Here is a 22843-nt window from a genome sequence, read left to right as displayed (position 1 = left end):
TGAAGTTCAGGTCTGCTCATGTTCTAGGGTGGAGGCAGCATTCTCTTGCTCAGGGGAGTACTTGAGTGTGGTATTCTATCATGTGCATGTGGACCATTTTCACAGGGTCCCATCCACTGCCAGGATGGGTGTTAGGGCTGATATCAGGAACAGGTGAAGGGCTAGCAGACCTGCAATGTGACTGAACTTTATCCTGTAAAACCACTTGGGAAATCGGCAGTATCAATTACTTTACTAGAGCTTAAAAGATGCAGAGCACTTAGCAAGCGTCTGCTGTACCACAGTGCCCCCTGGCCATGCAGAGGAATAGGAGCACGAGCTCAGAAGCCTTAGCAACAAGAACATTCTAATTGAATTCACTGAATAGGAAATCATTTCCCAGAAACACAGAGTTTTTGAGCTGGAAGGAGCCACAGGGATTACTGAGTCCAACCCTTTCTTAAGCTTATAGATAAGGAAATGGAAGCCCAGCAATGGGGAATTCTGATTTATTTTTTCATTCTTGTAGGAAAGTCACCATAAATCAACCAAGCTATGGTTTTCATGATATCAGGGGCTGCCAACAATAACAACAAAAACAAGCTCCATCATTTCTGATTCCATAAAATGTGTTGATAAAGGAGATGCGAGAAGAGATTTCTAAGAGGCAACATTTTTATCTTAAAATGACAAAAACCTGTGGATCTGACTACACAGTAATTGGTTATTATTAACAGATGGGTAGTCAGAGCTGAGGGAAAAAAGATTAAAAGTGTAATTGTGATATAAATGAGCATTTCTGGGAGTACGTGGGGTTGCCATCAGTCTCTCAGGGGTTGACTATTCTTTTATGACTTCTAAAAATAAATAATCTTCCTGACCATCTATAACTTTGCTTTTTCAAAATTATGGAAAAAAACCCACACACATCAATCTGTAGTGTTAAAAATGAGCATAGATTTGTAGCTCCACGTGTAATCATTTAAAAAACCATACTATATTATGGGAATGCTTGTTTTATTCTGAAAATTAAAAATAAAGTAAATATTTTTTTAAAGGAGCATAATGTATAAACAGATGTAGGGTTCCCATGAAGTAGTCTGCTCTGTATAATCCACTGCTCAGGGATTCCTGTCACCCTAAAGTCTACCAGTCCAGAAATAATAGCCCCTAGAATGTGAATTTAAGGTTATTTCATAACACAAGCTGGCATATTGCAAGACATGTGTTTTAGCTAAATTATTACTCTATTTTTACAACTTCATCTGGGTATATCTGCAAATATAAGGCTTTCCTGTTGATATTTTCAATATCCTTCCTGTGAAAATAAATGCTTTTTAAAAAATGGCATGGGGCTTCATGCACTCAACATAGCTTAGGGCTTGCCAATGTCATAATCCATCCCTGCCACCGTAAATCAAATGTACTTTGGAGGTAAGATTTCAGAATAAATCATTGTATCGAAAGCAAATTCATGCTGAGAGATCTCCTGCCGAAGTGAATGGGATGACAGTGCCATCTACCCAACGCTGGCTGAACTGCCATCCTTCCAGAGCATAAATAAAAAAAAAATATCCGAGATCTGGCCAAGTCTTCAGTGACCAAGGACCCTCAACCTGGTGTCACCTGATAGCCCCAATGGCGAACCGACCCAATTCAGCAGCTGTGCCTCTGAGTTCCTGAGCTACTGAGAAGATTGGCACCCACCCTTTCTCTCCAAGAGGATACAGACAATTTCCATTTCACCAAATTCCCGTTTGTGCTCATCCCCTCACCGAGGAGACAAAAAGCAGATAATCAATTTAGAGAAAAGGGGCTGTTTAAATCATACAAGCCTAGTTTCAGTCACATGATCCATGGGGTTTTTGGGTTTATTTTGCTGATTCTCTGTCTGTTTCTCTCGATTCATCACTGCTACTTCTCAATGACTCCTTTCTCCATTTCCCTCACACTACTATAGGACCTTTTCTTACACCAAAGAAATACCATTTGGCAAAAGCAATTAGCATTTTGACCGTGTTTGATCCCCTCATTCTGCATCTGTGGGCCACAGTCTCTCCTTCAAAAGTGGGGAGGCCAATCAAATTTCTATATTCCTCGATGCCCAAGGGGCCCATGGCCATCTGCAGGTAAAGCACACTATATGCCATCTTGACCCAATATTTCTTTAAAGGAGAAACAAGGTTAAAATGAATGCCCAGGAAAGTCACCAATGTACAAAGAAATGGAGAACACATGTAGCTTTTTTGGTGGTAGTGGAGACAGTGGGAAGAGAAGGGCGAGATAGGGATTCTAGTCACAGATCGTTGATGGGATAGAAGGCACTCCAGATGCCATCAGCCTGCAAGCTGTGCCTGAACTAGTATCCCCTCGCCCATGTAGCCCCTGCCTGAAGGCCTCCAGTGAGAGGAACCAACGATTTCTTAAAGCATTCCATTCCATTTGTGGACAGTGCTAATGACTAGGGTGTTTTGCCTCACATCAAGCCTTAATTCATCTCTTTGTAAATTTATTCTTGATGTAAAGAAAAGCAAAGCAGTATAAAAAGGCATTTTTCCCCCTGTGAAGTCAAGGACACCAAGAAACCAGGTCATGGAATGTTGGCACTGACTGTTCTGTTGGTCTGTCATCTACAATTCTCAAGATACAGGCGAGCTCCCCACTGCATATGGGCTGTGGGCATTGGCCTAAAAGAGGCAGGCAGCCCAGACAAACTCACCCCCATTGTCTAGGTGAGCAAGAATGGGGTAGAGAGAATGGCATGATTATGTTTATTCAGGCCTCTCGGCCTCAGGTGCTCTGGGCTGGAGCTGACAAGGCAACATCCTCCCTCCCCTGCTTCGGCCTCATGAAATACTACTAACCTCGTTTATTAGGGGTTTTCCACAAATATATGTGAGTACTCACTCCTTTTCTGGAGCTTGAGTACATAATTTTTTAAAAACCAGGGTGAGGGCCCTATGTCAGAGAATCACACAGAAGCAGATTTTATTGTATAGCTTTTTGTGCTTCATTTTGCTTTGGCAGTATTCTAACATAGAAGATTGTGAGAAGCTGGCAGCTTTCTTGTTAGTGCTGTCTCCTTCCTTAAAAAATGACCTTGTTATTAAGCTAGGTAAGACCCAAATTAGGAAGGTTGGTTTCCCTGGGGAGGTGTCTATTCTAAGATGGACAGTGGGAGTGTTTAGGGAACCATAAATCACAATGAAAGAAAAAGTTGTCAAGTGTTTTTATTAGTTATAGAATCTGACCAAGGCTGCCTCTTATAATCCCCCTCTTCAATCCTCTAAAATATCTTTTAACCTACATAAAAAAAATTCTACCTACAAGCAGTGTACACTTACAATATGCCTTTTCTTATGCAGTTATCAGTCATCCACTCAAGGCCAGTTCCAACGTAAAGTACTGTACAGAGTGCACTATAAAGACACAGATTTGCTGGGAGTGTTAAACGATCCCAGCCTCTTTCTTCAGCAGCGGATCCTTCTCATTGTTTGCTGGGAAGAACATAGCCTTCTCCTTAAGGAAAGACACATCCATTCCGTTGTTATTTACCCCCTTCCCAGGGCAGCTTTCAATTGGTTTGTATTCTTTGTATCGCCTGCAAGTAAGGTTTGCAAAAGTTACTCAGAAAAGACCTTCACTGATAAAATGTTGCTCTCCAAAACAAGCCCCTTACATTCTCTTATTAAATACAACACACACTAAACAAAATAACTAAATAAAAGAAGGAAAGAAAAAAGTGAATTCTCTTTAGCCTCGATCTAATGCCAGCCAGTTGCTAGGGTGCAGAAAAAACATTTCTTGTTTAGTGAAAGCTTCCCTCTTTCACTCTCCTGGGTGAGAGAAGTGCTCGCTTAGCACGGTTTTAGATAAATGTAAAAACCTCTTAAGACTTTCAGCACTAAATAGTCGCAGTTTTGTTTTTGAGAGAAGGAAGTAGAGCACAGTGGGCAGAGAACTAGCCTTGAATTCAAATCCTGCCTCTGACATACTTGCTGTGTGACTCGGTACAAGTCACTCACTCCCTTTCTGCCCCCAGGCAACTCTCTAAGACTCAAAGTTACTGGGGAGGGGCTGATTTACATCAGCGGAGGGACTTTCCACATGAGGACTTCTCTATACAAATGAAATCTTAGGTCCAGACCAAAAAACAAGGTTGGTTGTTACTAAAAACCTGAACTATGGCTTTCATTGGACATTTTTTTTAACCCCTGGCAATATTAATGGAGTGTTTGAGCAATCAGAGTTCATCACAGTGGAAGGGGGAGAAGAATTATAGATTGATAGCTAGAAGGGTCTCTGAGGCCACTTGATCCAATACCTTCATTTTACAGTGGAGGAAGCTGGGGTCCAGGGGAGATAAAGACTTCCTTGGGCAGTATCTGAGGTGGGCTTTGAGCTCAGATCCTCTAACTCGAGAGCCAGAGCTCCTTCCACTGCACCATGGGAAAAATGCTTTGTTGGAGAAAGAAAGGAAGCCTGCAAGCCAGTTCTTAGAAGAGAGAGACCAGTTGTAGGGAACCAGCAAGTCTTGTTCAAACAACATCTCAGAAAATACCCAAGGAGTTGGGGGCAGAAACTTACTTGTACACAAAGAAGGTTAGAAGAACGGAGAACACAATCAAGGCACTGATGGAGACCAAGATGCCTGCTCCCACTCTGGCAGGTGACCCTGGAGCTTGGGATGAAAAGAAGGAACTTTGGAATAAGTTGTTCCAGGGAAGGCACATGTTTCTCCTGATCCAGCACAGAGCCTGGCACAGGAAAATGCATGCTGAACCGATGAGTTGTTAGTGGCCTCTCTCTCCTCAAAGTATGATCTAGATTTGTATTATATTGCTTGGGAGATGGTGAGATCCATGAGGCCAGGAACAGTCTCATTTTGGTCTGTGGCGCTTCCATACGCAACCCAGTGCCTGGCACACAATAGGCATTTAATAAATGATAGTTGAAATAAAATGAATTCATGTCTTTATAATCATCCTGCCCCCAATCTTTTTCTCTTCCGATTTCTTTTAGAAATGACCACTCCCATCTTCCCTGGAATGTATTAACCAGAAAGTCTTCTAACAATAAAATAATGGTTAGTGCTCATGTCTCCTCAAGCAGTTCTTTTCCTAGGTTTAAGTTTGCCTTGAACTTCTTAAATAAGAAAGCATATGTATATAATGTATATATAATATATACAATATGTAATATATATACATGCCTGTATATATACCACATACATATGTATGTGTGTATGTATGTATGTATGTACGTACGTATATTGACTGGTGAGAGAAACCTTGAATCAGTGGAAGCCATAAGGGAATAGATTTGACCTAACTCTGCTCAAAGGAAGGAGCAGAACTAAGAATTAAAGGAGGCCATCTTTGTTCTCCACTCCCCTATTCAGCACCTGCTCTTTGAACAGGGGTGACCAAGTAGAATCTTGTAGTCAAATTAGCTCTAATACAAATTCAGAGGCAGAGGAACGGTGGAGAAGCCCAACTGCACAGTCTCTTAGCACAAATGTACAATTCCCAATAGAGGCCCCCTCTTTGTTTGCTCTGTTGGAATTTCATGTTTATAAGGAAAGTAAGAGTATCCAATAATTTGGTTTTTAAATTGTCCGCTTGGTTTTCCCTGCTGAGTTCCTGAAGAGTAGCCAAGTGAGTTTGGCACTGTGGGTTTGGTGTCTTTATCTGGTAGAAAATGGGAAAGTGAAATAGAGGTCATATGGGTGAGTTAATAAGGAAACCAGGAACCCGCTGGGTTTTTTTTACCTCCTCTTCTCCACTTTGAATTTTTGACTGTGCTGCTATCTCCTCTAAGTGGGCATAGAGCCTGACACTGGCACCAGGCTACCAAGTTATTTAGAGGCAAGGGCCAATATTATTATTTATAGTACCCAGACCTTTCAAGTTACCTCTGGAAATGTGGCTACATTCAAGAAGAGGCTTAACTGCATAATTATAGCCTATTAGTACTTGTTCTAAGGTCACCATCTGCAGTTTCATCTGAGGACTTGGCCCCAGTCAGAATTTTCTGGGGTCAGTCTTTCTTTCGAGCTCGGTTCTAGAGAGATGTGTTATTTTATTTTAATTCTAGCCTAGGAATCCTTACTAACCATCATTCAATAAATATTCCCATGTATAAGGCGGAGAGGGAATTGTGGGGGAGACGATAACTAAACTCTGAAAGCAAAGCTCTAAACAGCTCAAGGAAATGTGGGTGTACATTTTCTTTTATGAAAAAATGACTTTCACTGACACTGTTTTTAAAAAAACATTCCTCTCACTTCCCAATAGTACTCCCCCTCCACCCCAAACTCTCCCCATACATTTTCATTCTGCAATACCTCTCTGCACATATCATGTTGTTGAGAGGGAGCATGGCATAGTGGGTCAAAGGCCAAGCTTGAGTCAGGAAGGGTCCAAGCCCTCTCTCTGACGCCTCTCAGCTGTGTGACCCTGGGCAAACTGCTTAATCTCTCAGGGCCCTCCGACAACTTTCCAAGACTAATAAGTGACTGATGAATTACCGATCTGCAGCAGCAGAGAAGGTTTCTACTTGGGGAGTTCCTCCCACTGATAAAATCCCAAATCTGGATTCCCCAACCCCACAACTGTTGTGATATAACCAACAACGAACATCTGTCTGGGAGTTACTACTTACCTCTTCCACTTACAGAGACCAGCGTACTTGTAAGGGCCAGGCTGGCCTCATTACCCAAGGTAAGGTTCACACAATACATCCCGGCCTCACTGAAGGCTCTCCTTACAGTCAACAAGCACTGGTCATTGATTTCCACAGGGTCACAGACTGTGTTCTGGGGCCACAGGCATGTAGGGTCAGAAATAACTGTACAGACATCGGTAGGAGTGCTGAAAATGACAAGAAGCTCAGTAGGGGCCGGGCAGGGGGTGGAGGAGAGACAGAAAGAGAGGGGTAGGTAGGATAGGAAAGAGCAGGGAGCAAAATTCACTGTTAATGGTGGGTGGCCTGTATGGGCTATGAGCTGCATTATTTTAGAGAATATCCATATTAATGAGCTCACATGTACATTTGAATATTGCAGTATGGAGCAACTCTAATGTGCAATGAGTGAATGAACAAGGGGGAGAAACTGGCACTTCCTATGCATCGAGAATCCAATCATTCCTCTTCCTGAGTCCATAGAAAGTCCTTTGGAATAACTTAATGAATCCTCTCACCAAGCCCTGTGAATGCTGGCTTCACTCCTCCGTCCAGGATGGAAGATGTGGTCCTGACAGCAATAGCACTGGATTTCATTTAGTTATTTGACAAACCCTTCTTAGAGTATGCCAGGAGGACAAAGAATCCCTGGATGTGAGGGACTTAGGCACTGTCTTCACCACCTCTCCAAACTGGGGGTTGAGTTATAGTAGGAGGCCTAAATCCCCCTGACACCTTGTCCAGGTAGAACACATCTAGAACGAATCAATCAAAAGGGTGAACTTGGTCTGACCAATGCCCAGACATCAATAAATCAAAAGGCATTTCAAGTAGGTGCAGCAGGCCTATTCAGACTGGGCAACGGGCTTGGTCACGGCACATAGGTCTTCTATAAAATAGCAGACCAGTTCAGAAACCAAAAAGTTCAAGCATCTGAGGGTAGAGAGGAAAAAGAGCCACTCCAGAGAAGGAATCACTTGGGGAGGTGCGAGGTGGGAGGTGAGGAGAGAATCTTGGTCTCAGCCTCTATCCTTCCTCTGTCCCCTTGACCAGAGAGGGACCCAGGAAACTTTTAAGGACAAGAGGACTGGGCTGTCTCCTGGGCATTCCAGTCACATTGACAGCTTTGGGAGTCAGAATCTATACTGGCAGAAGAGGATGGATTGGCTAGGGAGAGGAAAGGCAAAGTCAGGGTTGTACAAGTGGCCCAGCTATACCACATCCCAGGAAAACACACTTCCAGGAGCTGTGAATTGTTCCTTGGCCTGTGTACTATCTAGGCTCGATCCCGCATTCCCTAGGACACTATATTTACTTGGTGGGAGGGCCTGGCATAGACTTTTTTCTTGCCACATCACTGTAGTAAATACCTCTTTCTAAAAGCTAATTAAATCTGGCTCACTAATTAAATGTTGTTCAGTCATTTCAGTTGTGGCTGACTCTTCATGACCCCATTGGGGGTTTTCTTGGCAAAGATATTGGAATAGTTTGCCATTCCCTTCTCCAGCTCATTTTATAATTGAGGACACCAAGGTAAACAGGGTTAAGTGACTTGTCCAGTGCCCCACAGCTAGTAAGTGTCTGAGGCCAGATTTAAACTCAGGTCTTCCTGACTCCAGGCTTGGTGCTCTATTCACTGGGCCACCTAACTGTCCCTAATTGCTAATCATGAAGGGGAAGCATGCTGGTGGGGACGGCCCCTCAAGGTCAACCCTAGAACCCTGAGGGGGAGATGCACCAGCTATCCTCGGACCTGCCAATGGAGCTGAGGGTGGGGAGTAGGTCCAGGGCTTTGGCTACTTAGTCATTGTGAAAGTTTGAGGTAGCTCCTCCCAGCAGCTGCCTGCTAGACAATGCTTCAGTGGCGTCCAAAGCCATACTTCCATGACAAGTACGATTTTGGCTGATGGCCAAGTCTCAGAACTGGATACCAACCATCAGCAGCGTGTTTATCTTAACAGCATTCCTGCTCCCTCACCCCAGCCCCTAGTTCCTTAGCTCCCTAAAGCAATGGAGTTCTCAGTCAATTCTTAAAAGGCTTCAGTTGAGTAAGTGTGTATTAAACCCCTACTGTGTGCCAGGCACTGTGCTAGAGGGTAATGACAGAAAGACAAAAATGACATCAGGCTTGCCCTCAAGGTGTTTACATTCTGCTGGGGGTAAGGGGATGTGACGTGCATGTAAAGAAGCAAAGACAAAGTAGATATAAAATACTATGGAGTTGACTCTTCTATGGGGAAGGGGAATCATTTATCAAGTGCCTACTACTGCCAGGCACTGTGTTAAGTGCCCTGGTTTTTTAAGAAAATTTTTACAAATATCATCTTATTTGATCCTTACAACAACCCTGGGAGATATGTGCTAATATTAGCCCCATTTTCAGCTGAGGAAACTGAGTCAAACAGAGGCTAAGTGATTTGCCCAGGGTCACACAGCTAGTAATTTGAAGGCCTTACTCCAGGTCCAGCGTTCTATATATTGTGCCACCACCTGTCACTGATGCCATGTTCCATCAGCATCCCTTTCCCAACACTGAGCTATCCGCAGTTACCCCCAGCAGAGTGTGATGTCATTGGGAGAGTGACATTTTGACACCCTTCATATCTCTTGGCAGTTTATGTCAATAAGCTGGAATCCTTCTGAAAGTTTTAGTAACTTAACCAAACATTGCATTTATTGAGCCTTTTTCAAGGTCAGCAAAACCATTAATCCTCTAACTCCTCGGACACTTAGTAAATTCCATCATTGTTCCTTATCCAGAGCTGTAACTAGGTTGGGACAACTGTTGGTGCTGTCGTCCAGGACCGTCCTTTGTGCCATACCCGGCCCGCCACCCCATTCAACTGTTTTGGCCCTATGTGAAAGAATTCGTAGTTACAGCTCTATCTGGGTCTGCAGTGAATTGGGCAATTCTCTTCTTGTTTAGGGGGTGGAGGCATGTTGCTAATAGCCTTCTGCCTGGGCCTGGGATCCTGCTAGCACCTGACTGGTATAATTCCAATGTCGTACTTACTTCCCTTGGCAGGTGACAACAAAGTCGACTGTGGAGTCTTCAGTCTGCGCCACTGACTTCTGAGTATTTGTCATCTGGATGATATTAACTTCAAGGATTCCCTCTTATGAAACAAGCCCCAAGCACCCCCACCAAGGGAAAGAAAAAAAAAGAACCCAGTGAATCAGAAGGGCAAAGCATACAAAGACGGCCTTCTCCCGCCTTCCTTCTCCCCACTGTTAAGAAATCAACAAACCAAAATCAAAGGTCCTGGATTCTGCCCAGTGGCTCCGTATCCATGGAACCCAATCTCCTGAAAAGCCCAGCCAAGCTGCTGACTTCCCTTCTAGCTTGTTTTCATTTCCCTTCTTACATAAAGTGTGAACTTGTGAAAACTAGCGAGTAGAACAATAGTGACCAAGCCAAAGCAGTCAGTCCCTTCTGGGCAGGGGGGGTCAGAGAAAGCTAACATGACCCATCGCCACCAGATTCAGGGGGCCTCACGTGGCCGGCCAGGAGCTGCTGAGAGTCGAGCGTGGGGCAGCCACACTAAGTAGTACAGCCAACCCCGCCACACCCCATCCCAATCTGGCCGAAAGTAAGCACCCAGGATTTGGTAGGTCATGTCCATCAAGTATGAAGATACCTGTATGGGATGAGGGATGCCAGAGGCAGCCAGGAAACTTCTTCCTCTGCCTCGACACCCCCATCCCCAAATACATCTCCTGGCACCTGTCAAGCTGCCTGAAATGCCAGTGTTGGAGATTCACTTCCTTGTAGCCTAAAGGCTTTTTGATTTCTCAAGAGTACCTGACTGAAATATATATACACCAGTGGGCAATAATATAGGACCCCTGGGAGGTGGGGGGAGCAGGGATATTCAAGAAGGAAAGAGAGGGCATTTGAAGATGGGAAGCAGCCAAAGCAGCCAAACTTGGAGGATTTCCCAATTTTGCTGAGGTGAATGGCCCGGCATTGTGTGGCCCAAAGGGCTGCTACCTTTAGGAGCCATTTTGGAAATACTGCGAAACTGAAGCCAATACTTACAGATATCCATTTAGCTCATTTCAATACAGAGAAAATGGAGCTGGGCTGGTGGTCCTTAACTGTCAGCCCTGCTACTTGGAAAACTGAGGGCAGGGAATCCACTTGAGCTCAGGAGACCCCAACTTCCATAGGGCTAATGCCAGTCTAGTGTCCAAACTACGTCTGGCACCAGTATGGTGAGCCCTAGGAGTCGGGGCGGGGGCATCAGGCTGCCTAAAAAGGGACAAAATTCCCCAGATCGGAAATGGAACAGGTCAAACTTCATGTTAAGTGGTAGAGGGAAGTGGAATCAGGTCCACGAGTGAGATAGAGAGACTGAACCTCAAAATAATTTTTTTTAAATGATGTAAAGAGAGATAGGTTTATCTTCTCTGTCTAAGTTCTGTGAGGGCAGCAATCACACCTTGGACTTGTGTATCTCCATGAGCACCTAAGAGGGGGGTAGGAGATCAGTAAACAAGTGCCTACTGATTGAGTTTGGTGTCCCAGCTGGCTCCAGGTGCTTACCTACAATAGTGAGAGATGCCGTGAAATGGCCGTATCTGATGACTTGGCAGCTTTCATCAGGGGCCTCTCTCCTTCTCCCATCTTGTAGGCTGGCATCAGTAGGCAGTGGGGTGGGAGCATCAGAGGAGTTCACAGTACTTACTGAGGATTGAAAAAGAGAGATCCATGGTACAACAGAAACTTGTAAAACATTTTAAAATGAGGTTTCAGCAAAACATTGAAAACAAGATGGGACCGAAAATGCTTTAGGAGTTTGGAGTGAATTGAACAGGAAGAGCAGACAATCTGCTGTGTGGGTGGTACCAAGTGATCCTACTGTGCATTTTCAATGGTGAAGGCAGACAAGCCCAGATTTTGTTCAATCAATCCAGCAACAAGCATTTATTAAGTTCCTGCTATATGCCTGGCACGGTGTGGGGTACCAGGGGTACAAGGACAAAAAAAAGTGAGACAGCTCAAAGAAATAAGGAGAGGGATTGGTGGGAACAGTAGAATCCAGGCTGAAAGCCAGTCTCCTGATCCAGGTCACAAATCCATACAGCCACATTCCTGCTAGTTGATGCTCTGGAAGTATAATAAAAGTTTCTTTTGAGCTCTGGGCTTTATTGACGTAATTAAGGGAAAGCACAAGTATTAAAGTATCAAGAAACACCAATCCCAGTACCTGATTGGGTTCCTGAGGACGTGGTATAATGGAAGTGCCAGAGCTTAGATGCGGAAACTCTCAGGGTAATTACACAAAGCACTTTTTCCTCCTTCTGTGAATTCAGGACCATTTCTGGGAAATTCACTTTTGGTTGGTGCTAAAAAGATGTAGTGTCTTATTTGTCATAGATGAAGCCCTCATGAAGTCAAGGCCAAAGTGGGAAAGATGGCAGAGATGTTCAACCTTATTTTTTCTTTCAATTTCTAATGGCGTTCCGTGCCTAACACAAACACCTTCCTCACCTCTGCCCGGAGCGGCCTGAGCTCCTTTTGAGGCTGCCTCCCAGAGGAGCCTCTCCTGATCTCTCCTCCTGTCTCCCTCCCCGCCCGCCTAATGCCTGGCTCAACTCTGAAACGACTTTGGAATTGTTATCTGTGTCCAAGTTGTTTTCCTCCAGCAGAATATAACCTCCCCAAGGACAGGAGCTGTTTTTCATTTTTGTCTGTCTCGCTGGTGCCTGGCATAGGGTCTAGTGTATGGTGGGCTCTCAATAACCACTTATTCAATTGATTTGAATATAAAAGGCATGCCGCAGCAAGCATTTCTACAGCAACTTTAAGCTTGGCAAGGACAGCTAGGTGGCGCCATAGCGGATTGAGCAGCGGCCTTGGAGTCAGGAAGACTCATCCTCCTGGGTTCAAATGTGACCTTAGACACTTACTGGCTATGTGGCCCTGGGCAAGTCATTTGACCTTGTTTGCCTCCGTTTCCTCATCTTATAAAATGAGCTGGAGAAGGAAATGGCCGACCACTCCAGTATCTGGGAAGAAACCCCCAGAAGGGGTCATGATTGAAACAAGGGAATAGCAACAATAAAAGGTTTGCAAGTCACTTTACAGTTATTATCTCATTTGATCCTCACAACAACCCTGGAAGATAAGAGCTATCATTCCTGTTTTACAGATGGAGAAACTGACGCTCAAAGTAGTTGAATGACTTGCCCAGGGGCACAGAGCTAATAAGTGTCTAAGGCTGGATTTGAACTCAGGTCTCCCTGACCCCAGGTCCAGCACTCCATGCGTTGCATCAGGCTGAGAAGGAGATGGGCAGACCCCCTTAATTAAGACTAAAGTCACAAAAGCTACCATAAATACCCATTTTTAAAAAAGCAAAACCAAACCACAAACATTCCCCAGAAACTTCTATCATGACGCTGAGTTTGATTTCTGGAACTTTTTCTGTCCCAAAGGATTGTAAACTTATTAGCAGGAAGAATTCTGGTAGTCATACTACCAACATGGAGGTAGTTTGGGTCTGACCCTCTGGAAAATCATTATAGCTTGTTGAGTCTGCAAGGCCACTGGTGCTGTGTCCAGAGAGTCAAGCCAGCCTGGGTTAACATGTACATAATGCTGTGGGATCAGGGACAAGTCACTTACCCCTCAGTACCCCAGCTAGTAATAGTAACAACACCACCACAATAATGGCCACCACATTGAAGTAGCATTTTAAGGCTTACAGAGCATCCAGCTCTCAAAGACTGTAAGTTAAAGATAGGTCATTCACCTGGATCACTGGAGGGGCTTTCCGTACCAGGCATTCTCTATCCTGATAAATTATCAGATCTGTACTAAAAAAAATCTGGGTTTGGTCAATAAAGTGGCTGTTCTGTTTATAAATAAGGTCCTGATATACGGTATGGTGTTGGATTCATTTGCAGAAGTCATGTATGTTTACTAATTTTTCATAATGAAGTTATAAGGTTCCTTTTGAAATACTAGAAAGGGAGAATAAAAGCTTCAGAGAAAGAACTAATGTCAACTTTTTGGGGGATGAATTAAATGCTTTGTAATAGCAAAAGTCACATCTAGATTTTAATTATATAAAGAGCATATGAATTATATAAATCTACAAGCACCATGGCCAGATTAATCTTCCTAAAGCACAATTCTGATCATGGTCATTGCCCTGCTCAAAAACAATCAATGGCTCCCCATTGCCTCCTGAATCAAGTCCAAACTCCATTTCCTTTGAGCCCTTCAGGATTTTGGGTTCAATTTATTTTTCTTGCTTTATCTCCCAGTATTCACTCATCCTATGTTCTAGTCAAAGTGGACTACAGACATACCCTGCACCATTTCACCTGAACCAATGTCATTCCACAACAGTGTTGTTGATACGTGATGTCCAAGGCCTATCATATGCCGTTTGGAATCCCATTCTAACGTCATTTGGGGGAGAAGAGGGGGGAAGGGGGGAAGAAGAGATTCTCTTGAGCTACAAACTTTCCTCTTCTCTCTTCTTTCATATTACACTTAAGGAACAAATTACCCCACCCTTTGTGACCAGAGCCAGAGCTAGGTTGAGAAAACAGGGCACAGCCATCTGAAACTCAGCTGTGATGCCCTTGGCTCCATTCTCTTTCCTCGGATCTCTGAGCAGAAGTTACCTTTCTCTCCTCTGGACATAGTGCTTTGAATCTCTTATGAAGCTAAAGGATGAAGCATGGTTCAAGGGTAGGGTAATTGAGCCTGGGTCAGAGGACCAGCCCTCTATCCTGCCTCCGATGCTTGCTACTCCGATGACTTTCAGCAAGCCATTTCATTTCCCTGGATTTCTGTTCTCTCCACTGTAAAATGAGAGGTTTCGACATGATCTCTGAGGTCCCTTTGAACACCAGATCTGTAATCCTGTGAAAGAATCCAAGATATCACTAAGATTCCAAAGGTGTGAGACTGGGTGAGTAGAGGGGCAGATGGAGAAGGAAAGATATTAATTTTGAGCTTGGACATGTTGAATTTGAGGTCCTCCAGGGAAATCCTGGCAGAAAATTCCTGCTGGCTTTGAGGTGAAGGTCTGGAGCTCAGAAGAGAGATCAAAGTTAGAGGGAGACTGGAGAATCATTTCCATCGCCATAGTGGTTGATGATGGGGCAGGGAATGAGATTACTCAGAGAGAATTCAGTAAGAAGAGAGGGCTGGAGACCAACCTCTTAGGGAATAGTCACCTTCAGGAGATGGGAAGAAGATAAGGAACAAAGAATGCTAGGAGAAAAATCAAGAATAAGAGGGATGTCTGAAGCCAAGATGGAAATCATAACTGGCAAGAGAGGAGAGAGATGTCAGCAGCCTTACATACTGCAGAGGAGTCAAGGAAGGAGACTGAAAAAAAAAAGCCATTGGCATTGCTAATTAAGAAGTTTTTGGTTATCTTGGAGAGGGGGATTTCTGTAGACTATTGGAACAGAATCTAAATTGCGAGGTGAGGAAAGAGTATAGGTCACAGTAAAAAAAAATTAAGGGGGGAGGTATAGATAACTTTTTAAAGAAGTTTAGCCTGGGAGGGGTGAAGAATATTGGGATGGTTACTCGAAGGGATAGAAGACATTTTTAATATCGAGGAGACCAGCGCACATTTGTAGGCACATGGGAAGAAGCTAGTGGAGGGGGCCAGATTGAAGATAGAAAGATGGAAGACAGACTGAATGCCTGGCACATAGTCGACACTTGCTTGTTGATTGATGGACTGAAGGAGCCCAAGACTAGTGATGGCTTCCAAAGATGGATGGCGAAACATTCTTCCTGCCTTTCAGCAGAGAGATGGTAGACTAATGGTGTGGACAAGACAGGTATTGTCAGGCATGGCCAATGTGTTGCTTTGTTTTTCTCAATTGCCCTCGTTTGTGAAAAGGTACATTGGGTTCAACTGGTGGGGAAGGGGAAAGAAAAGCTGTTGGAAAGTAAGTGGCATTAAAAAAGAGAGAGGGGGGCAGCTAGGTGGTGTAGTGAGTAGCGCACCAGTCCTGGAATCAGGAGGACCTGAGTTCAAATGCGGCCTCAGACACTTGACACACTTACTAGCTGTGTGACTTTGGGCAAGTCACTTAACCCCAATTGGCCTGCCTTCCCCCTTCCAAAAAAAAAGAGAGAGAAATGCATAAATAAAGCATTTAAAAAGAAAAAAGTAAGGGGTGATGCTGCAAAATTTTGGGGTGGGAGAGCTGGGGAAGGTATGGTTGGATCAAGGTGCCTAGCACAGTACCTCATACATCAGAGTTGTCTAATGACTATCCATTAAATAAACACACATTAAATGCGTGTCATTTAAAATAGAAATATTTCACTGGAGTAAATAAGCACCACCTATTTGGTATCTTAAAGTAACATTTCTTTAAAAACCATGTAACAAAAGCTATGAGATCCCACCTTTGGGAATGATTCCATCATTTTAATTCCAGTAAAAAGCTCATAAATTTTAGCAGGCAGTCCCCTCACAGGTATTATCCTAGCCATAAGGCCAGGATTAAGGTGTTTAGAATGAGTAGCTAAGACTTTCAAAGATCAAAAGCTGCTTTCTTCTTCTCTTTTGCTTGCCCTCCCACAAAGCTCTTGAAGACTTTCCCCAAGTTTATACCCTTGATTGAAATATGCCCTTTAAACAGAGACTGTCGTGAGAGCAGAAAAGCAGCATGCACACATTCAACATAATGTGATAAAAGTGATTTTCTTGCCATTAGAAAATAAGACACCAATCAAACCAAGTCTCATAAAGGCCACTTTTCTAGACATGCTCATGTCAGTCAGAAAGGTAAGTGTGACAGCTCCCACAGGACACCAGCATCCAACGCCTCAGAATCATATCTGTCTCTGCAGTTGCTTCTTTAATGGGGTTACTCTTGAGTTTTGTTTTCCAGGCTCAACTTTCTTATCTTGATAAAGAAGAGAGAGAGCTCAAAGTTTTCTGCACTGCCCATTTCAACAACCAGTGCACACAGTGGAATCAGAGGACCTGGGTTCAAATCCTGCTCCTGTCACCTATCACATGTGTAATGTTGGGTGAATCACTTGACTTCTCTGAGAGTCAGTTTCCCCAACTTTAAAATGAGAGGGTTTGGCTAAAGTCTCTTTCAGCTCTAGACCTATGACTATGAACCCAAGTCCTGTGTTTACTGGACCATACACCATTAATTTCTCTCTTCAGTACTGGATTGACCTTGCCCATAATCAGACTCACAGAATGGTCATCATCACCATGAATCTGTTTTTATTTAAATGTAGGGGACCAGAATCATCCCAATGGAACTCTCAATCCAGAGTGCATATGGCATTTTAGCAAGTCATAGCCTTCCTGTCTAAGCTAGAAGAGTGGGGAAGGGAGAAGCGACTTTCCTAGGCAAAATCTGAACTACAGATTTTTTTTAAAATGTCATTTAGATATCTATATATTTGAAAATGCAGAGGCAGCATGGGGTAATGGCTTTCCAGTCAGGAAGCCTGGGTTCAAATACGGCTTCTGACATATACTAGCAAGTCAGTGTTCCAGGTAACTTTCTAAAATGATCAATTGGAGGTAACAGGAGTTCTCCCAGTTGATGAAATCACAGGGCTAAACCACATTCAAAAATACTTTAAAATCTCTACTAAAGCACAAGTATGCCCCCTTAGCCCAAGCCCTCCTTGCCGCCTGGCCGGCTGTTATCATTCCCGTCTCCCAGACTCCTCCTGCCTCTCATTCACCCTTCACATCTCCAGTGGATTAATCTTCCTTTTATACAGCTCTGATCATCGCACCCCTTTCTTCCAAACCCTTCTATGGCTCTTCATTACCGACTGGATCAGGTTCAGGTGCCTTGGCCCCTCTTCCCAGGCCTTGCCTGATACCTGGCCCCCTCCCTTCTCACTAGCCTCGCCTCACCCTTCCAGGCAAACACATTACTTGCTCTCTTCAACGCATGGGCTGAACATTCTTCGGCCTTTGTTTGTGATCTTCCATATTCTTGGAATGTCCTCCCTTCACTAGTCCCTCCTTCCCAGCCGTATCTCCACTCACTGACATCCTACCCAGATTACAGATATCACCTCCTTGAAGCCACCCACTACTCGCTCTCCCTTCTCAGAACTCGTACAGGAGCAACTCCTGGGGCTCTCTCTTGTATTTTGTGGCGTAGCCATTCATGTACAGGCTGCATAGGCATTGGTAATACTAAACATTAAGAAGTTCTGTAAGGTTAGGGGATGTTTACTGTCTTGGTTTGAGTTTCGTAGGGGCTTGTGTGGTTACCAGGAACAAAGACTAGAACTCTCCTCACTTGGGAGAATGAAGAGAGAAGTAGAAATAGCACTTAGCGCAAAGCTTGGCACATCGTAGGCACTTCAGTGTTTGTTGATGTTGATTGATTGATATAAGAAGGGCTAGGAGAGTAGCTAGGTGGCACCGCAATGGAGAGAGTGCTCATCTTGCAGTCAGTAAGATCTGAGTTCAAATTCTGCAGCAGATACTAGCTGAGTGACCCTGGGTAAGTTCCTTAACCTCTCTTAGCCTCCATTTCCTCAGCTGTAAAATGAGGGGGTTGGATGATGGCCTCTAAGCTTCCTTCCAGCTCTAACTCTATGGTGACTAAAGCCAATGGGACACAGAACTTTGGTGAATCATTAGAATTTTTGTCCCAAAGTAGAAGGTGATACCCTAATATAGATCTCCCTAACCACTGAACCCTTACCAGGGAGGAAAACCCTTCTAACTGGAGTTCTCCAAGCAAGGGCTATGCAAACATTTACCAATGCTTTACAGAGATTTGTTCTGGGAGTATGCAATGGCCTCAGCCCTTCTAACACCGAGATTCTGTGATTATCAGGAGCCCTACAGCTCAGCCTACTGAGCTTCTTTGAACCTTTCCTCTTTTCCCCATGTAACAAGCAGCATGTGTGATCCCTTTCATTCTCCCTAACCCTGCAGTGGTGATTAATGACTTTTTAAAATAGGTGCTGTTACAGGATAATTGTATTATCTCTAGCCACTGCTTTAAATCAGCAATCTACAAATATCGTTGGAATTGAAATGTCTTCCTCTACTGGGGTGGGGGCTCAGATACCCACCACAGTGCATCAGAAACTGCTTACCTGCTCTGTGCTTACCTAGAAAGTGAGGAGAGGTAGGTGTTGGGGGGCTCGGTGAAGGCCTAGGACATGGTCCAGGGGCAGCAGCTTGGACGGTGAGGTTAAGAATGAAGCTTCCATTGAGTGTGTAAGTATGATTAAACACAGGACTGTTGGAAATGAAGAGGCTACTGTTGTCCCCAAACTCCCACTTGTAGTGGATTGTGGAGGTGTTCAGGAAGTGGCTGGGATCATGGAGGTGAACGTCAAACACAACAGGAAGGTCCTTGATGAAGGTGTCATCAGATGAGTTGCGATCATTCTTTTGGGACATATTCACAAATACAGGGATTTCATCTGTAAGACACCCCGCCCCCGTGCCCCCAAACACAATAAGTGAATAAAAACATGATGATTTGGCTTAAAGTAATAGTCTTTAAGCTCTAAGGCGATATGCCTCCACATTTTCCTTCTTTGGGCAGCAAGGTGGTGTAGCGGATAGATAGAGTGTTGGATAGAGTTCAAATCTAGCCTCAGACACTTCCTAGCTGTGTGACACTGGGCAAGTCACTTCACCCTGCTTGCCTCAGTTTCCTCATCTGTAAAGTGATCTGGACAAGGAAAGGGAAAACCACTCCAGCATCTTTGCCAAGAAAACTCCAAATGGGGCCAGAGAGAGTCAGACATGACTGAATGACCACTTTCCTTCTTCTCAGTCTTGGCTCACAGCACTGACCATGTCTTATATGACCTCCTTCCATCCCTGCCACCTCATTCCTGGGAGCTTTCCCTGATTGCTCCATGTCAGAAATGATCTTTCCTCTGACACTGAACTGGAATTTGGTTCTCTTTTAGCCTATTTTGTTCTGTTCCATTCTATTAAATTCCATACTACAGCCATCTTGTATTGAACTCTTACCTGTATGTGACATACGTCCCCTATGAAGTTGTAAGTTCTATGAGGGGCAAGTTAATTCTCAATCTCTCCCCTCAGCCTGGCTACTGGTGCTAGTCACCTAGGATACATTGTTGTTGAATGAACAATGAATGAAGTCACATGTGTCACTCTTAAAACCTGGGGAAAATACTCTGCAATTAGAGTTAAAATGGAGGAATGGAGGAAACATCTCCAAGTCATCTAAGGGTATGGTAACCTACCCCCAAATTCACATTGCTCAGAATACTTGCTTTCTTATTGGTAAGCTCCAAATTTCTTAGAATGCCAATGAGGATGTTACTGGTACTAAGAGTGCCAGATGCTCAATTCATGGATAAGTTATTTACCTGTTACCATATATATGTCCCTGGTAGATGCAACTGGGACATAGGTTCTGTGTCCTCTTCTGTATACAGTCACTTCCATGAGTTGGGGACCAAGAGTCATGTTGGCTGTGTTTACAGAAACTACAGCTGAAGATCGTCCCAATTTTGGGAAATACTGGCCTGTAAGAAAAGGCAAGCTGTAGTTACCAATTATAGGAGGTCTGGTTCTGAAAGAATGGCTGGAGGAGCTGGAAGGTACCTCAAGCATGTAGTCCAACACAGACCCCCCAAAAGACTCCCCACATTAGCAAACCTCACAAGTGGTTATTCAGTCTTTGCGTGAAGACCTCCAGGGAGGGGGCCTGTTCCTCTCTGGGGTAATTCTAACTGTTAGAAAGTCGGTTAAGCCTATAGTTACTTCTCTGCCACTTTACTCACTGCTTCTGGTTCTGTCACTTGTTGTTGATAGATTCTTCACACCAAGAATGCAACTCTAGGCTTTATATTCTAGATAGGATACCGCTTAAATCCATACATATACAATTCAGCAAAAACAATTCCTTTCCACACTGCTATCCAACCAAACAGTAACACAGTTTTATCAGACTCCAGCCTTGAATAAAGGTCATCTCATTGGCCCAAAAAGGAGAATTTATTTAAAAAAAAATTAAGGCCTAAATAAGAAACTCAATGGACCTAGGGCACAGAGTCATTTCTGCTCCCCATGGGTGGCAGGGGGTTTTGGTGGAAGAGAAGAAATGAAAATAATAGCCCAGTATTTTCTAACCCCAGAAATATAAATTGCTGGAGGAAAGGCTCCCTATTTTACAAGCACTGATGGAAAAGTTGGATAACAGTTTGGCATAAATTAGATTTAGATCAGAACCTTATACCATATGCCATAATAAATTCTAAATAAATATGCAGATTGAACATAGAAGGTAACATTTTTAAAAATGAGGAAAATGGAGGGAACTACTTTTCACAACTATATGTAGAAGAAGAATTCTTAACCAAATAAGGCATAGAAGTGATCACGGAAGACAAAATGGATAATTTTGATTACATAAAGTTTAAGAAGCTTTTTCTGAACAAAATGATTGAAGAAGGAATGAGAACAGAAAATGTGATGTAGAAATTTTTTTCATCAAACATTACTGATAAAGGTCTAGCATCTAATACACACAGAGAATCGATTAAAGAAAAAAGTCCAACAGCCATTTCCCAATAGATAAGTAGTCAAAAGGTCTGAACAATTTTCAAAAGAAGAGTTGTGTGGTGTAAGTGACCATATGAAAGTACGCTCCAAGTCACAGACAAGAAAATGCAGATTAGAATAGCTCTGAGGCTTCACCTCACACCCTATGAATTAACCAAGATAACCCAGGATGGGGGCAGTCAGTGTTGGAGGGGCTGTGGAAAGATAGAACCATGAATTTCTGACTCCTGGCTCAGTGCTGTGTTCACTGAGCCCCCTACTTGCCATAGTAGAGTACTGGATCTAGAAGTCAAAGAAGACCCAGGTTCAAATGTGGCCTCAGACACTTACCAGCTGTGTAATCCATGGCAAAGCACTTAACTTCTCCTTTTTTGGGGGGGGGGCTCAATTTTTTTATCTGTAAAGTGGGATAACAACATCACCTACCTCCCGGGATTGTTGTCAGGATCAAACAGAATTTGCAAAGTGCTTTGCAAACCTTAAAGCACCATAGATAAATGTTAGCTGTCATTATACCACCCTCCTTTCTGCAGAAAGGTGGGGGACTATTAGGGTTCAAGGTTGTAACACTTTGTTAGACTTGGTGACAGCACTAGGTGTTTTTACTTAACTGTTTTTCTTTGTTGCAGGGTACAGAGAGGGCTGTCTATCCAGAAAGGACTGTGGTGTTAAAACCAAAAGGTAGCAATAATATTTATTGGAGGTGGGTGGGTGGTAAGAATGTATCCTTGACTATCACAGCAAGAAGCTGACATACACCTGTTTGTTTCCACATTAAAGACTCAACTAGGGGGCGCCAGTGCACAGTGTTGGGCCCAAAGTCAGGAAGACATCTTCCGGAGTTCAAATCTGGCCTCAGACACTCACTAGTTGTGTGACCCAGAGCAAATCACTAAACCCTCTTTGCCTCAGTTTCCTCATCCCGTAAAATGAGCTGGAGAAGAAAATAGCAAACTATTCCAGCATCTTTGCCCAGGAAAGCCCAAATGGGGTCATGAAGAGAATGACTGACAGGCATGAGACACGACTGAAATGACTGAATGGCAAAATGAACCACAGATTTCTTGGTGACTCTCCCTGGGTTTGCATAAGATGAGAAGTGGATTATGGGATAATAGAGGCAGTTTCTAATTTATCCATGGCTTTTATGGGACTAGTCATAAGAATCACTCATTTTCCAAAGGGCTTTCCAATTACAAAGAGCTCTGTATACATTCTAACTGGCCCCTCCCAAGAATGCAGCAAGGTTAAGGACAAAGACATTAAGTGACCAAGCCTGAAGTTGGAATCTTCTTATTCCAAATCCCAGGTTCTCTTCATTCTGTCTGTCTTTATGAATGAGTAGGGATAACCCTGTCAGATGGGTGAATGGGGGGAATCAAATAGTCCACTGGAGGGGACTATGGAGAATAAAATGCCTATTGATTCAAATTGAACCGAACGCATAAATTTCATGAGGACAGACTCCATGTTACAAATAAAGACTATATTCCCAGGACTAGACAAAAAAGAAAAATCCACTTAACCTATAACATAGAGTTACCACGTAATTGTTCATGATGGTAGACAAAGGAAAGAGGACCAAGTCTAACTGAAATCTCAAAAGAGCAGGAGAATGCCCTTAAACCCCA

General features: G+C 43.6%; 1 protein-coding gene across 1 annotated transcript in view; it reads right to left on the bottom strand.

Moving 5' to 3' along the window:
* Positions 1 to 3190: 3190 nt before the first annotated feature.
* GPNMB (glycoprotein nmb) overlaps positions 3191 to 22843 on the bottom strand; it is a 29572-nt gene continuing 9919 nt past the window's right edge. Inside the window, exons 5-11 of the mRNA XM_036761301.1 lie at positions 20015 to 20173; positions 18770 to 19087; positions 11210 to 11350; positions 9677 to 9779; positions 6643 to 6851; positions 4567 to 4660; positions 3191 to 3580 (exon numbers count right to left, since the gene is read on the bottom strand). Of these exons, the coding sequence (XP_036617196.1) occupies positions 3427 to 3580; positions 4567 to 4660; positions 6643 to 6851; positions 9677 to 9779; positions 11210 to 11350; positions 18770 to 19087; positions 20015 to 20173 (1178 nt within the window). The 3' untranslated portion in view covers positions 3191 to 3426. The remainder of the gene's footprint in view (positions 3581 to 4566; positions 4661 to 6642; positions 6852 to 9676; positions 9780 to 11209; positions 11351 to 18769; positions 19088 to 20014; positions 20174 to 22843) is intronic.

This window comes from Trichosurus vulpecula, chromosome 5 (assembly GCF_011100635.1).
Source record: "Trichosurus vulpecula isolate mTriVul1 chromosome 5, mTriVul1.pri, whole genome shotgun sequence".
Classification (NCBI taxonomy): domain Eukaryota; kingdom Metazoa; phylum Chordata; class Mammalia; order Diprotodontia; family Phalangeridae; genus Trichosurus; species Trichosurus vulpecula.
Note: the sequence above shows the minus strand (reverse complement) of the source record. Positions and strands in the feature narration are given on the sequence as shown.